This window comes from Cheilinus undulatus, linkage group 19 (assembly GCF_018320785.1).
Source record: "Cheilinus undulatus linkage group 19, ASM1832078v1, whole genome shotgun sequence".
Classification (NCBI taxonomy): Eukaryota; Metazoa; Chordata; class Actinopteri; order Labriformes; family Labridae; genus Cheilinus; species Cheilinus undulatus.
In genome coordinates this window covers 37671413-37688292 of record NC_054883.1, presented here as the reverse complement: position 1 = coordinate 37688292, position 16880 = coordinate 37671413, and the positions used below count along the sequence as shown (strand labels likewise).

General features: G+C 38.4%; 1 protein-coding gene across 2 annotated transcripts in view; it reads right to left on the bottom strand.

Annotated features, from left to right (window-relative positions):
- Window positions 1–15434, bottom strand: part of LOC121527133 (enhancer of polycomb homolog 1-like) — a 56930-nt gene extending 41496 nt beyond the window's left edge. The window contains exons 1-2 of one of the 2 annotated variants that reach the window (XM_041813875.1): window positions 15145–15434; window positions 14322–14442 (exon numbers count right to left, since the gene is read on the bottom strand). Coding sequence is in view for 1 of the 2 variants with exons in the window: in XM_041813874.1 (XP_041669808.1) it covers window positions 5751–5903 (153 nt within the window). In the remaining variant the exon portion in view is untranslated. Of the gene's footprint in view, window positions 1–5750; window positions 6276–14321; window positions 14443–15144 lie in introns of those variants that run through there. The other variant, XM_041813874.1, reaches the window with a different exon arrangement.
- Between the last annotated feature and the right edge of the window lie 1446 nt (window positions 15435–16880).

Sequence of the window (16880 nt, the reverse complement as noted above, 5' to 3'; positions counted from 1 at the left end):
GAAGACATCCCAGTGTGTCCCACACATGGGTAATACCAGGGTGGACCACCCAGAACATCATGTACATTTGCTCACAATTACTCTCTCATATATAATCTCTATCTGCATCCATTATATCCAATAGTACATCCTCACAGTCCCAGGTCAAAAATTAAGCAGAAGTCTCTTGTGCTTTGGCCCCTCCACTGGTGTTGGTGATCTTGTTAAAGGACTGGTAAAAGAAAAAGACCAGTAATGTATAAAAGATGTTTCAATGGATTCTCTTTCATGGGCAAATCCAAAAAAGAAACTGCAGTACAGGAATATTTTTTTTTTGCTATTTAAAAAGGTGAAAAAAACAAACATGTTGCTACTTCTTCATCCAAGTCTAACTTGAAAAAAAAAGTGATTCCTCTGCTCCAGTTTCTTCTTTGCTTTTGTCCATAAGAAAGAATAGATTTAAATATCTTTTATACATTAAAAAAACAGCTTCACATGTAGTATTTTAATTTGAAGCAAAGACAATATGAGCCCTAAACCCAGTTGAATCCTTACCAGTTGCCTCCACAAGTCAACTGTGCTGACAGGTGGGTAGCAAGGAGCCAACACTTCACCAGGGTTGTCAATAGTAAAACCCAAATCTGTAATTGAAACGTTGTCCTCCTTAGGGTTAAGTATCCAAATCAGACACCTTGCCACCCTAGCACAACCTGTATTAATCCAAAGGAAAGGTACAACATACACTATGGAATCTGTGCGCTTTATACACAGCTATCCTGAGAAATGTCTGTACTTTCCTACCGAGGACATGACCACTCTGACCGAATCATTTACTTCATCGTCTGTCACTGGCACAATGCCTGTCAAGAAATTTAGTTTGAGCCTCTTATAATTGAAGAATCTGTACGTTTCTTTTTCTTATCCCATGTTCACTTGGCATCATTTATGATACTGAGACAACCCTCTCTTAATCGCGACATTTAATACACCTCTTAAAAAATATATGATACAAGAGAAGTTTGAGAAGTTCTTAGTTAGCAATGATATCAGAAAAAAAAATTGATAACCAGCCCAAATAAAACTTGCTACTCCACCTTCAAAAATAAAAGCACTAGGTGTCAAAACGTTTACACAAGTGAACTGAATTTCACCGAGCAAGGAAGTAAGTAGTAAACAGATGCCATGTGGACAGCGAGCATCAGATACTGTTTGATGCTCCAGGATATCTGAAAAACACGCCATGCACTGTGTAGAAATGAGGGGTAGCTGTATGAAGCTTACATCCATAGTACTTCAATTTCTCCATATTCTAAGAAAAATAATTTCAATTCTTTGAGAAACAAACATGCTTCGAAAATACTGGAACCAAATCTGTGCCTTAAGATTTTTCTTTGTAATCTCACCTTGCTAATGTACTGAGGTAGTTTGTTAGAAAAAGAGGCTTATTTGTCAAATACTTTGGTTGTTAAAAACATTATAGATACTGCTTAAAACACAGCTGTCCAAAGGTGTAGGTCTTATCTGTGAAAAGCTAAACAGATTCCTCTTACATGCTTCTTATGCAGTGCAATTGTCAGAATTTCAGACCTGCTGATTGAACAAACGGACAAAATGTTCCACACAGAGTATGCCATGGAAACTGTACTGCCTCAACCAAATGCAAAATGGTCGTGAAATACCAAGGCTTAAAAATAATAACCCATCTATCATCTATTCAAGGCCTGCTGAAAGCCACAGATCACAAAAACATTGTAATCTGCAAATTCATATGGTAATTATATAAATCTTTGGTTTTATGTTGTTAATTATATTTGAATATTCTGATGAATCTCTGCAAGGCAGATACACAAACATACTATTTTTGGTGATTTAAATGAGCTGCACATTATCTTTAAGGGACACTGATTTAGCTTAATGCTGGCAGATGTACCTGTTCAGGGCTACTTCCCATCAAGATCACCAAATCTGCTTACTCCCTTCTTAAATTGACGTAACGCTCAGGTCAACGTGCGGTCACCCAGTCACCTCACAGCACGGCAATCGCTCCATTGTTGCTGGACAGGAAGTGGGTCAGGGAGCTAAGCCATGCACAGCCTTGTAGTAAAACTGTCCTCTTTATCTCTTCTGTCACTCTGTTATGTAATGCTGCTGTGTATGTGTGTCTGTGAGTGCGTACAGTAGGTGGGGGAGGGCCGGCAGGGGGGGCAAGCTTTCTGCTGACTTTGCAGGGGCCCTGTAATGTGCTTTCCTTGTGTTTGTGTCTGCTGAGGCGTCTCGGCAGCACAGAGAGGGTCTCCTACTGATGAGGTGACAGAGAGAAATTCAGCAGAGCGGGCCAGGAGGGGTAATAAACACCAGCTAATACACAAGCTATGAAAGCCTCTATATAACAGGTCATAACAATCTTTTTTAAATGATGACAACATAAACAACTGCATAAAACAAATGTGCAATTGTGGTTAAAATAATGCTAATGTGGGAATGATTCACTAGTCTTTTTAGTGTCGTGATAAGAAGATAGTTGTCCTGTGTGACTTAAAAGCTTTTATCTGAACTATATGCAACCTGACAAGCTTTTGTTTACGAGAAGCTGGGAAGCAGCTTTTCAAAATCGTTACATGCAAATCAGTTCCGTGATCTGAATGCAAACCATGACAACAAAGGCACTAGAATTTCACATTTTGGTTCTGGCTCAGTAAAAGTTTGGTGTTAGGGTAGGATAGGTATCCTTGGTACCCCAACAAATGTGTGCACAAATCAGTTACATTCCTTAACATTTTACAAAAGAAAATGTACATAACTGCATACCATACTGAGCCAAACACAGGTGGACCACTTGCACTCAAATACAGGAGTGATCTTTCATTAGTTGTGCAATCTGGACAGTGTGCAGGTGACTGCTTGCTATTTTGATGGATCCACTTCTCTCCTGTGCATGTCTCTTGTGATAAGATTTGAGATGCAAGCTAGTAGATTTTTGATGATATTAAATGTCAATATTTTAAACTCATTTTAGCCAATACTGATGCAAATTTAGATAAACCTATTTTATTGTAAAGAACACTAATTGCAAGGAGGACGAGGCAAGCAAAGCTACCAGAGGGGCTAGAAAGTACAGTCAGGTCGTTGTTTTAGGTTTGGGGCTTCATTTAAAATAGTCAAGGCTCACAGTGCACAATTTGACAATATTCAAGACTGATATGCAATATATACTGTCGATACATTTGCTGCACACATTAGCAGAAATTTTTCAGATATGCCGATACTACTGTAACCTTGCAAAGCAGATGGATACATCCATTTCCATGTTTCTCACTGGTTAATCCATCATGCAAAGCTCCCATCTGAACCATTTAGGCCTGGTTAGGAAGTGACAGGACCAATCAGTGTCGAGGGGTAGTACTTTCGGGCACGGCAGAGTAAGCCAGCAGCATCAAGAGGCCAGTGCAATTATGGCAGAAGACATTACAGCAGCAAGTTGTTTTCTTTTCAAAAACAACAAAAGTCATGTACTGACATGTCTATAGTCACCATGGTTTGCATTACGCAGTTCTTGATGGAGTTTACTGCTCAGTAGCAACCATCATTCTTTACTATGTTTAGGCCTTGTCCACACGGAGACAAAAACGATATATTTTCCGTTTTGTTTCGAAAAGTTTTCTGTAAAGACAGATCATTTCAGGAAATGTCCGTGAAAGCATGGAGCCACTGAAAATGAATGATAATGCTGTAGTATATATGCCAAGCCTGTAAGTGGCGCTGTAACGCTGCAACAGAAATGCACCAAAAGAGAGAGGAGGATTACAGAAAACTGCCCCAGACTTTCTCCTGGTTTCTCTGGTTGTTGCTGGTGTCTGCTGATCTCAGTGGTGGTACAGGAGCACCAGATTTTGCTGTAAAAGCCATAACAAGCTCAGTAGCTTCTGCAGCACAAACACAACCCTGTAACCCGCCATTATTATTTTGGTTTGACATGCTCATGCAGTGCAAGTGGGCTATGCTATGCTATGTAAGACGTAATCGTTTAAAGAAAGATGTGGTTGGCCGTCCACACGGAGACGAAACGGTAAGCCTTGACAGATTTGTTCACTCTTGGACCCGGCTTCAAAAAGTAGCGTTTACGGCCTCCCAAAACGCCGTTGATAAATGCTGATATGACAAAAAACGTTGAATCCATCTCCGTGTGGACGAGGCCTTAGTGTGTTTTTAAGGACTGAAATTTATTCATCCTAAAAATTTTAACTGTGTTTTTCAGGACTCCAACAAACAATTCAAAGGACACTCTCATACACTGTCCAACCTGCAAAATAAAATGGTTATTTATTTGCAATGTTACCATACTAGGCCTTGATCAGGTTTCCCTGATGAGGGTCTAGCACCAAAATGGAGTTTTCCTTTAAATGTTTGTTGGATACCTTGCTCTTTGACAAACGTGACTTAAGAAATGGATGTGCAAAGCCATTATTCCTTTGCTTTTAAGGATGTAAGTTTTAGGTCTGAACTACATTTAACTTTCAGTATCTATATCTGCATGGACTTAATTTAAAAATATCCGCATATCAAATGTCGGCAAAAATCCAAAATCGTGCACCCCTACATGCATTAAATGTCCTGAACTCACAACTTCTTACAAACTACACAATTCAAAGACCTGTGCCTTGATTTTTTGCAAGCTTTTGAAGAGCTATAGTAAGGTTGAAGCCCTCCCACTTTCAATAAACTACAAAAAAAAACTACATTTGACTAGCAGATCAATGTAGTTAAGGGTCCAAACTGTCCAACTGTCATTTTAAACACTGAAGTATCTCAACTGTATGTGCAATTTTGATCATCACTGACAGATAAAGATTGTTTAACTGTACAATTGCCATGCATACGGTTTGATTTCTAACCAGACATTTCATATGACTTGGGTATTATTTTTGTACTGCCCATACATTTCAGAGTTCCAGAGCCTGCAGTTGCACAATAAATCCTTGTGATTCCCAACTCTTCTGATAAGCTACACATTCAATGAAATCAGTGTACTTCACACATGAATTTAAACCTTAATTGATGTTCAGATCATTCATTTTTTCACCGTTATCATGGCAGTAATTTAGGGAGTCCTCCTCCCACATTGTCGTTAAATTACACTTCCGTTGTCGTGCATGCGTTAACTTAACATGAAATCATGAATGAATCCGCCTCTGGGACAGCGCCATCACCACCACACCATGCATGCCACAACACATTATGATAATAAATTACTACGCAGTTCTGTAGGTGTATATTAACATAATCTAATCCACATTTCCCCTCTCCTCTCTCCGCCGTGTGCAGCACACATGGCAGACTCCGGGGCTGTCAACACGCAACACCTAGCTGTCAAACCGGGCTGGGGGGCTCAGTGTCTCCCCCTGGCATTCGTTCACTGAAGGTACACAACGTCCAAGGCCTATCTATCCCTTCACCGAGGAGAAAGTCAACAAAATGGTGGAACTGAAACAAGTCACGTGACTTCTTTGTGCTTTCGGGCGCAATTTCAGGGGAATCGACTTGACACAACCCGGCTAACGAACTCAAAATCAAACCGCTATAATATTAGAAACACGGCGGTGGTTGAATGGGACCGTAATACTCAGGATTCATCGAGCGCCGTCGTGTGCACGAAAAAAGCAGACATGGCGGCCATTTTGCACAAGCTTGCGCAGGCAACATAGCATCGCACCACGATGTGAAAACACCGCCAAAATCACCCACAGTCGTTTAGGCAGCGTTAAAAAACATACCGATTCCTCCTCTTTTTCCATCCCAGTCGGCATCTGCGGCACTGCCCGGTTGATTGAGGCATACTCGTGCAGGTCCGGTAGATCCTCGCAGCGGAAGACGGGCAGAGGCTTGCTAGCATCCAGCGCCCGCGCCCGAAACGACAATTTACTCATTTTTATATTAAAAGATGCAGCATAAATATATTCGATCTGCTAGGAATAACAGCAGGTCTGCCTCGAGTTCTCATGGATGAATCTGTGACGGTCTCTAGGAGTCAGCCGGTCGATTCAGAGCAGGCTCGGGTCCGTAGCAGCGCGAACAGAGCCGGGCAGGCCCGGGTCTCGGTCGCTCTCTGTCGGTCTCTTTTTTCCTAGGCTCCGCTGTTCCTCCACGGTTCAATACGCCATGGCCAACATGGCGGACATTACAAACTCATGCAGCTCACCGCTCGCTCCGAGCGGCCCAACCCCCTCGATCACACAAACAGCCATTCCCACGCAGTTTTGCACGCGTGCGCGCTCGCGAGACCCTTGGGGTAGTGGGGAAAAGGAGGGAGGTGTGGAGACGGAGGGGGCGAGATGCTGGATGCTGATGAAGGGATGCGAACTTCTCTGGCTCTGTATGTTCTTATCCTATAAGACGACGGGCTGATGCTGACGTACGAAAACATGTTTATTCTCTTTGTGAAAAAATGTTTAAAGAAAAAAGAGGAAAGAAAAAAAAAAAAACAGGACTCTGCATCCTGCACGGCAACATTCAAACAGATTATACTAATATGAAAAATATAATTTCAACACAAAACAAACTAATTTTCACCGTCATCTTTTTTCCCCTTCAAGGACAAATTGAATACCAAACTTGCGTCGTGTCTTTAACCGAATATAACTTAAAAAGGACACATGTTCTGCTTATCAGATAACATTGTTTTGCAAATATCGCCCTCCTGTGGTACAAAGAGTGCAGGTCACCACTGATAAGGAGTCAGATGTTTTTGATTTAATAGTCTCTTTTAGACCAATGTACTGGACTTAAAAAAGCGTTTTAACAGAGCTAGTAAGCTATAGCATCTTCAGAAAAGTCTGTCAAATTCTGTCTTTCATTCCTACACTCTTTTAAAAATGAAATTCAACACTTTTTGAAGTCCTGAACTGAGAGAAAATTAGACCACTTTTTTCACGGCAAGTGGTAAACAATGAAAAGCATCTAAGATTTTTTGGTACACCAGACCAGATCCTGATTTAATACACTTTTTATGAAATGTCAAATGGTAAAGGAAGATTATTTGTTTGGTCATAAACTCCTAAATTCAATGACTTTTGGTACATTTAATGCCTTAAAGCAAAGGTGTCAGACTCAAGGCCTGGGGGCCTAATCTGGCCCCTGGAACAGTTAAATCCGGCTCACAAGGTGATCTCATATTTCTGTTATAACTGGTCCATCAGTTTGAGGTCTGCAGATTTCCTCAAGTATAAAAATGTAAACAGATCATTGATGATTTACGATATCCTTGTTAAGTCATAAAAATCTGAAAAAGTAAGGAGTAAAAATTAGGGATGGGACCGATCCAATCCAATATCGGTATCGGGTCAGATATGGACGTAATTAATAGATCGGATATCTGACTGACGACGCCGATCCAAGTGACCCATCCGAATCCATCCTACAGTTTGCGGCAGACCATGAACGCCCCGCAGCCTAACACGGGACAGTCTGTGTGTAACTGAGCTAGTGTTAGTTAAGGATGTTCTTAGCGGTATAATGACCAAGTCGATTAAATGTAAATCTGTTTTTAGAACAGTAAATACTAGTCTAAAGACGGGAGAACACAAAGAAGAGCGGGTGTGTTGTTAGCACATATTTATCGGAATCGGATCAGAACTGAAAAAAAGTGGACCGGTGCATCCCTAGTAAAAATATTTAGATGAGAAGTCAGGAACGTGGGAAAAGAAATTAATTTTTGTTTTTAATTTCACATTTTCAATTTAGCATCTCACAACTAGGACTCAAACTAAGGATTTTGACTCGTAAGTTCATACTTTGAGCATTTCAACCCATAATTTTGACTTTTCATATGATATTTTGAGCTTTAACATTCATAATTCTAATTTTCAAGTGATATTTGACCTTTTAACCAATTATTTTTATTTTATCTCATAGTTTCAACTCCAAACTTTGACTTCATAATCCCATAATTTGACCTTTTAGACTCACAATTTCAAATTTTGAATCATATTTTAACTTTTAATTTTATGATTACAAATTTTATTTCATAGTTTGACATTTAAACTCATGATTTTGATTTCTTTCTAATATATGTGCCATTAAAAAAAATAATTTTCAATTTCAGTTTCATGTTTTTTCCTTTTTTGAACTAATACATTTTCTTTTCTCAGATTGGGAGCCTTTAAACTTTATTTTTTAACTTTTTAAATGTCAAAATTGTTTATCAGCACTGCTAAGTTTTTTTTTTTTCATATTTAATTACTGGTGAAATGAGGTTGACAGTTTATGGTTACAAAGGTGACCCTGTTAGGCCCTCAGGTTAGTCCTGAATCTAGAATTCGGCCCCTGCTGTGATTGAGTTTGACACCCCTGCCTTAAAGATTTTGAATATCATGTAAAAGTTTCTGTGAATTACTTAAGAAAAATAAATTTACATATATTATACATTCATCCCAAACAAGGTAAAATATTATACAATGTTTTTGTTTTAATTTTAATAATTATGGCTTACAGCTCACACAAATCCAAATTCCAATGTTATAAAAAAGTTGAATTTTGTTGAACAGTCCAATTTGCAAAAGTTTCCTCAGCCTTTGTTCTCTCACACTGGTTCAGTGCACACAACCACAAACATGGGGAAGACTGTTGACCTGACTTGTCCAGAGGACAATCACTGACACCTGTCCCAAGAGCGGTAAGCCACAGAATGTCACAGATGGAAGGGCAGGCTGTTCTATGAGGCTGCATCAAAGCACAAACATGGAAAGTCGACTGGAAGAGAAAAGCGTGGCTAGAAAAGGTGCACAAGCAACAAGGATGAGCTCAGCCTTCAGAGGATTGTCAAACAGAGCAGATTTAAGAAGCTTCACAAGGACCGGACTGAGGCTGGAGTCAGTGGATCAAGAGCCACCACACAGATGTGTCCTGTTAAAGGGCTCAAAGTGTCGTGTTCTTGGTATCAAGCCACTCCTGAACTGCAGACGTTGTTAGTCTCTGACCTGTGCTTAGGAGAAAAAGAGCTGAACCATTGCTCAGTGGTCAAAAAGTCCTGTTTTCAGATGAAAGCAGACCTTGAGTTCATTTGAAAATAAAGGTCCCAGAGTCTAGAGGAATATCAGAGAAGCATAGAATCAAGGTGCTGGAAGGCCAGTGTTTCCAAAGTCAGTAATGGTTTGGGGTGCCACGTCATCTGCTGCTGTTGATCCCCTGTGCTTTCTCAAGTCCAGAGTCAACACTGTCAGCCATCTATTAGTAGATTGTAGAGCATTCATGCTTCACTCTGCTGAGAAGCTTTATGGTAATACTGATTTCATTTTCCAGCAGGACTTGGCACCTGTCCACAGGGAAGTCCAAACTACCAGAAACTGGTTTGCTGACCATGGTGTTACTTTGTTTGATTGGCCAGCCAACTGGTCTAACCTAAACCCTATAGGGTATCTCTGGGGTGTTGTCATGAGGAAGATGAGACACCAGACTCAACAATACAGACCAGCTGAAGGCTGGCATGTACATGTGGGTACATGTAATTAGTTACTTTCCACCCCTGCTCTTTGGGGATGAATAATGTACCCTTTATATTTTTTTTTCTATTCCACCTCTGAAAATGTTTAAGAAACAAACAAACAAACAAACAAATAAACAAACAAACAAAAAAAAACACGAATATTTAAGATGGCTCAATGTGTATCTTATGCACACAGTAGTACTTCTGTGGGTACACACAGGCACTGACAGAGCATGGACACAATAAAAAAAAGAAAAAACACCTTCCAATGACATTTTTATGCTGCAAATGCAAATTCTGTAAAGATTACTATTTTCATCTTGTTGCACCTTCACTGTCTTGTGTCCAACTGTCAGATGGGGAGAAATTTAGCAGCTATTGGCACAAAGCTTCAAGGCTAGGAAAATCACAACAGGCCCTTTTACACAACACTGATATAATGCCACATTTTCGCCCCTGTTCTCAGCTGTATGCTAATGTTTATATTTCATCAAAGTCAAACCACTCTTAGTTACATCACAATCAGGGCTGAATGATTTGCAAAAATAATCTAATTGCATTCTTTTACCCCAATACGATTTAATATGCCATTATTCTTGGGTTAATCTTGTGTATTTTTCGACAAATTCAAGCAATAAAATGAGACCATATGTATTGAAAAAATGAAATTATTTGCAAAGCAATTAATCCATAGTAGCATGAATCTGAATATGGGGGTGCAACAAGCTTTAAGCTATAAAGGAGGTGGCTGGGGTGGAGGAGGTGAAGGTGGCTAGCAGCTGATCCAAGCTGGGGTATGACTTTTGTGAAGTAACGCAAGGCTTCATCAGTTTTAGACAGAATGAGCTAACTATTATTGCTTGTAATGCAAATGTGATGTCATTTGCTTTGTTTAAGGGCATTATCATTTTATGTCACTCATTTTGATTAAGAAAAATATAGATAAAACACAAAGAGAAGGATTTTTGTAAACAATTATAAAAAAATTGACCCTTGAATGTTTGCATAATGTGCATAAAATCTCTGCTGCTGCAAAAATTGATTTATTAAACTGGTATTTTGACACATTTCAAGTTAAAGAAGTATATCAACTTCAGCGATTTGAAAACCCCAGCAGGCCATATGCGATCTAATTGCAATAAATCGCCCAGCCCTAATCTCATGATAAAATTATTTGATGCCGATTATCTGTGAAGTTCTGAAAGCGCTCAATTTATCACAAATGAACAGGGAAGGATGCCAAACATAGCTCCTATCTAAACATGGTAGCATTGTCTCAAATCACACACTGCCATTTTGCCCTTATCAGAAAGGTCAATGATTAAACTGTCATTTTATTTCCCTCTTCAACTTATTTTTTAACTTCAAATTCAAAACAGACTTTAGGTGCCAAGATGGCATTTGTTAAGGCCTGGAAGTGTCTATCATTCCACCCCCTAAATTCTTGGACAGTTGTGAGTGGGGATACATGATAACTAACGGCACTGATAAATTATCAGCCTATACTGCAATATTTTAAATATTTTTATTATTCAGATAATAAAATATTAACAGATTAAAATCCACTGATATGTAATGGTATTTGTTTCCTTCCTTAGGACACATTCCAAAACAGTAGGTGGTTTTGTGGTATGTGACCCGCTCTTAAACTTTACAGAAGAAGCTGCAGCACTGAGATGCACAGCCTGTCTGAAAGTGTTTAGTGTTTTAGAGGAGTTTAACACAAGCTGTTCATAAAGAATGCTCCACAAAGATCCCAAAAGGAGGGGGGGTCCTTGAGTTATAACACAAAGGATTTTTTAAGTCATAAAAGTCGTCATCCTTACGATGGTAAGCATTAGCACCTCTAGCATTAGCACCAAGCTGAGGGCTTAATGCCAACGGAATGCTGAGTCAGCAGACATTTAAAAAAAAAAAAAAAAAAAAAACTTGACATCAGAACATTTTGTGCAGTTGGGCACTCAAAATATTAAGAATTTTGCCTATAGTTCAAGACTAACCATTTGAAATAGCCTCATGAATACTGAACATATCACTTAAGTTTAGAGATTCTTGCTTTATGTGGTGAAAAATGGTGAAAAGTGTAAAAGAGAGTCCTAATACATTTTGCACTAAGCATGTGGTACTCAACGCTGTCAAAATCTACTTAGAATCATGACTGAAAGTATGAAAGCAAAGCCAGATGGTGCTTATTATTAAGCAAGCTACATGACAAGAAACTCTCTCCAAGGGAAACATTCTCTTTGTACGACAAGACAAAATATTGAACCTATTTTAATAAAGTTGTCAAATCATCAGCACTTATATTTCTGATACTGTATGTTTTAAATTGAAGCCATCTCTATGATTTTTATGATATATCAGATAGACGAGTATCCCCAAAGTTTTAAAAAACCAGTGCTGCACAATTAATCTACTTGCCATCACATTATCAGGCTGTGATACTGCATAATAGTATAAAAGGCTGCAATTATTTTTTGATTTAGAAGCACTTGAAAGGTCTACAAAATTCCTGCACAAAAGCCTTTAAGTTTATAATAGTGCCAATTCTTTTACTTTTTAAAAAGGGAAAAAAGCATTTTTGGGAAAAAATCAAAGTATTTTGAAAGAAAAATCATGCCAGCTCTAGAAAAAAACTACACCCATTACATAAGACCATTTGATGGAGAGAAATACAGCTATCAACATTTGCAAGCAATGACCTCTACATGGACTAAATTGAATAAATACTAAATTCAGGAATCAAATATGCTGACAAACATTCATGCACATTTTCTGACTTATTATTTTGCCTTTATTTGGAAAGGAGAGTAACAGAGCTGCAAAGTGGGAACAAAGAGAGACAGAAGAATTATATGCATGAAAGAAGCTACAATCTGGATATAAATTTGTGCAACTGCTTTTGACCTGTTTTTTTTTTTTTTTTTAATTAATTAATTAATTTTTTAAAAATCTGGGTAGTTTGCGCAAGTTGCTGGCAAACTTTGGTAAATAAATAAGAAGTTACCCAACAATGGGTGCAACTGACTCATCAACATTTGAGTTGCACTGAAAATTAGGGCCAATACTGATTTCAATATCATGTTTTTTTTGCCAATCACCAATGCTGACACTTGTGTTTTTATTCCAGTACCTCTTTCATGGCAAGACTCCCACAATGGCAGTGATACTCAACGTGTGACTCTTTAGTGATGATTTGTGTCTCTTTTTGTGTCTTAATTTGAAATATTATTTCACAAGAAAACCTTTTAAAGACAAACTATGACCTCATATTATATATATTGTCACATTAATGAGTTTAGCTCCATTTTTTGTAAATTTGTACCAATTTTTTCCATTTTTTTCCACTTTTAATCAATTTTTGCTGATTTAAGCCCACTTTTGCCAGTTTTTACTACTTCTATCCCATTCATTCCACCAGTTTTTGCCTCTTTTATCCTGTTATTTGCATTTTTTCTCTTTTTTGCCACTTTTTGCCTGTTTAAGCAGTAATGTGCCATTAAATGCCACTGTTTTCAGCATTCTTGCCACTCTTTGCTGCTTTTCGACCATTTTTCTCACACTTTTGCCCATTTAAGTCACTTTCAACTCATTTTTTTTGGCTATGTTTTTGCTGTTTATGGCAGTTTTTTGCCACCTGTAACCCATTTTTTTGGTAACTTCTTACCAATTTTAGCCCCTTCCTGCCCGAATTTGCCACTTTTTCTTCCTTTTTTCACTTTTCACCTACTTTTTGACATTTTTTTGCCTACTTTGCCCATTTTTTGGCCACTGACAATTATTTGCCACCTTTAACATATCTTAATTTGACACTTAAATCAGTTTTAGCCACTTTTCACCACCTACATTGTGGCTCTAGCAAAGGCATTTTTAAACAATTTGGCCATGAAATCAGATCATCGCTTTTCCAGCAGGTGACTTCCTGTGTCCAGTAAAAATAACTTTGATTTAGAAGTTAGGTGTGCTAGATGTCTGCATTTCACAAATTGTACACAGCATAAACTTGCTTCATGCCACATTCATGCAAAACTGAGCACTTTAGATGCTCTTTTGTGCCCACTGCCATCAGAATTTAGAACAGCAGTGGGAGCCATAGTCTGTTTGTGCACAGAATTACATTATCTGTCTTACTTATAATTTATGTCAATCTCAAACTGTATGCACTACACTGTAATATTATTAGTTATTGCCATTTTTCTGACTTCTACTTTTAGCTTGTGTTCCCAACATACTTGCTGGTTATACTCATTGTGCCATAAATGCTACTTGTATTCTCTTATATTATATGGTATATTAGTATGTGTATGTAATTGGCTTGCTAGTGCTAGTTGTCAGTGTACTATCACTTTATGCAAACATGTGTCACTTTAATTGCTACTGACTGCACAGAATGTTAATTATATACACCGCCTGTCCTTTTAAATGTAATTCAAATTAGTCTACTTATGTTGCTAGTTGTTATTCAGATTCTATTGTATTTTGCCTCCTTTCTCATTTGTTGTGTTGCTGCAATGCCAGAATTTCCCCTCCAGGATCAATAAAGTCTTATTTTGAAATATCTTATCTTGTTGGTGATTGCAGATGCTTATAAGCAGGGCTGATAATGTCCTGACAGCTGGGCTTCACCACCATTCTTTTAAAATAGTGATGAGCTACACCTTTCACAATGTTTTATACTTAAAACATTTAGCTGGATAATGTTTTGCACCGCAACATACTGCTTTAATTCAGCAAAAATGACCTATTAAAACCTCAATGGACAATGTAACCCTGACATTCACATACTCAGGGAAAAAATATGCGTGCATGGTACACAATTTAATTCTAAATCAAAACAGAAAGAGAATAACAGAAATGCAATCACCTGCAGGAGTGGGTGAGAATTCCTGTGGGCATGACTGAGTGATACAGTAGTAGGAGGCTGACGTGATAATCATCATCCATTTGGGAGAAATAAGCTCACATCTGCAGACCATAATGGAGACCTGTGAAATAGATAGTAGAAAGAAAGGCACAGTTACACAGAATTATGTCATGAACAGTGTATATTTGCTTAAAATGCAGGGTTAATGTGTGGTATTTAAACAGGAAATATGCCATGTGTCACCATCTCTTTTGATAATCTTTATGTTCTTCCTGGATATCATTGGATCTCTTGCCGAAAATGACCAAGATTTCCCATTTATTTACACCACCCACCCCTTAATCCGCTAATGCTCTATTTGAGCAAATATATGGAAGTGTTTCTTTATGTAGATCAAGTTTTGATGCCACAGCAGGAGTGCAAATTAATGCAAACCTACATTTGGAGGAGTGGATGGATAAATACAAAAGCACGACCGAAAAAGAGAGTCTGAAATTGTCTCAGCAAACCTGGACGACAAATACGAAGCCGATTACAAAGCAGCTTTTAACGGGTTTAACATCCGCGTCGATCCATAAGATCAGACACAGCTGTGTTTGCACAAGGAACAGCGACACCGAGGCTAGCTGACAGGCTGCTAACGCTAGCTTAGCCCACTTACCCTGACCCTGCGCCATTTACCAGCCTGCTAACAGTTTGCGGACAGGCTGCCAACACTTTTATTTCAACTCTTAACTTACTTAAACGCGATTGAAATGCGCCACTTTCGATTTCCACCGATACAACACGAGTACGACTAGCTTGAGTCTGAGTTGCAACTTACCTGCTGTAAGCAGAGCCACAGGGGAGGATGATGATGATGGCAGTTCTTCTAATGGTTGTCATGCTAGCTCAATGCTAACGCTGGTTAGCTCCCTTCAGGACGCCTCAGAGGAAAAGGATTGGGATTTTTTTATCTCTCAAAGTGAGGACAACTCTCGACGAGAGGTCGCTGGAGACGAAAGCTGGGGCACAGAAAGTGTTATCCTGCCCCTGAGGGTGAAAGTTGAATAGTTTGTGAGGTTACTTCGAGAATAAAGATCCAAACTGACCACCAAGAAGCCACTTTACAGACGGAGTATGATTGGAGGCTGAATGCCACCAATCACCTGTGGAGAGCCCGAGGAGGATGAGCTCACTAGTCTACCCGCCCACCCACGAGCCATAACAACCATATTAATGTCATGATAACAATAATCATTGATCTAATAAGGACAATGATAATAATGATCATTATAATCTAATAATATTACATTTATTCAAGTTAAAAAGCAAAGGCTTGCATTCAACTCAGTTACTCCCACTCGGTGATTTTGTTGGTAAGGAATGTTAAAATTCTCATGTACATATTATTCTAACATTTTTGCATGTACGCATTATATTCAAAGATGTAAAATTAGATAGATAGATAGATAGATAGATAGATAGATAGATCCAATTGTTAAAAAAACGTGTGCTAAAGTGCCCTTGAGAGCCAAAACGTGTGTTAAAGTGCCCTCCTGGTTGGCAAAACACACTAAACTGCCCCCTTGGCTGGTTAAAACATGATAAACTGCCCACTTGGGTGGCAAAAAGGCGTGTTTAAGGTCCCCCCCATTGGCAAAACACACTACACTGCCCTCTTGGGTGAGGAAAACACACTAAAAAAAGATAAGTTTAAAGGCTCACAATCTGAGAAAAGTAAATTTATTGGTTCAAAAAGCTCAAAACATGAAATTGAAGAATAATAAAAGAAAGAAGTCAAAATCATGAGTTTAAAAGCTCAAAATATGAAATAAAATTGTAATCATGAAATTAATATGACTTGGAAAATATGACTTAGAAATTAGAATTATGAATCTTAATGCTCAAAATATTATATGAGAAATCAAAATTATGAGTTGAAATACTCAAAGTATGAAATTAAAAGTCAGAATCCTAATTTTGAGTCCTTATTGTGAGATGCTAAATTGAAAATGTGAAATCAAAACAAATAATAAATATTATTTTTCTCCCACATTCTTGATTTCTTATCTAAATATTTTTACTCCTTTTTCAGATTTTATGACTTAACAAGGACATCTTAAATCATCAAGGATAAGTTTACATTTTTATACTGGAGGAAATCTGCAGACCTCATACTGATGGGCCAGTTATAACAGAAATATGAGATCATCTTGTGGGCCGGATTTAACTGTTCCACAGGCCGGATTTAGCCCACGGGCCTTGAGTTTGACACCTGTGGTCTCTAGACGGTACAAAGCACCACACCTCCAGTTCTCCACTTTCAAAGTAAATGCATGAGATGTCATATTTTTACTTTCCTCAAGGCAAGAACCACTGGTGTAGTTGGATCCACTCAATAAAATCTAGACATGTAAACAAAGATTCCAATGAAACCTGCAGGAATATGTATGATTTATTCACAAATCTGAATAAGATCTGAACATAAATCAGAAAAGATCTATGTTATCTAGATGCACAGCAGCATTTACAATGCAAGGAATGGCAGTGTCTGTATGGGAGTAGGGCAATCTCAAT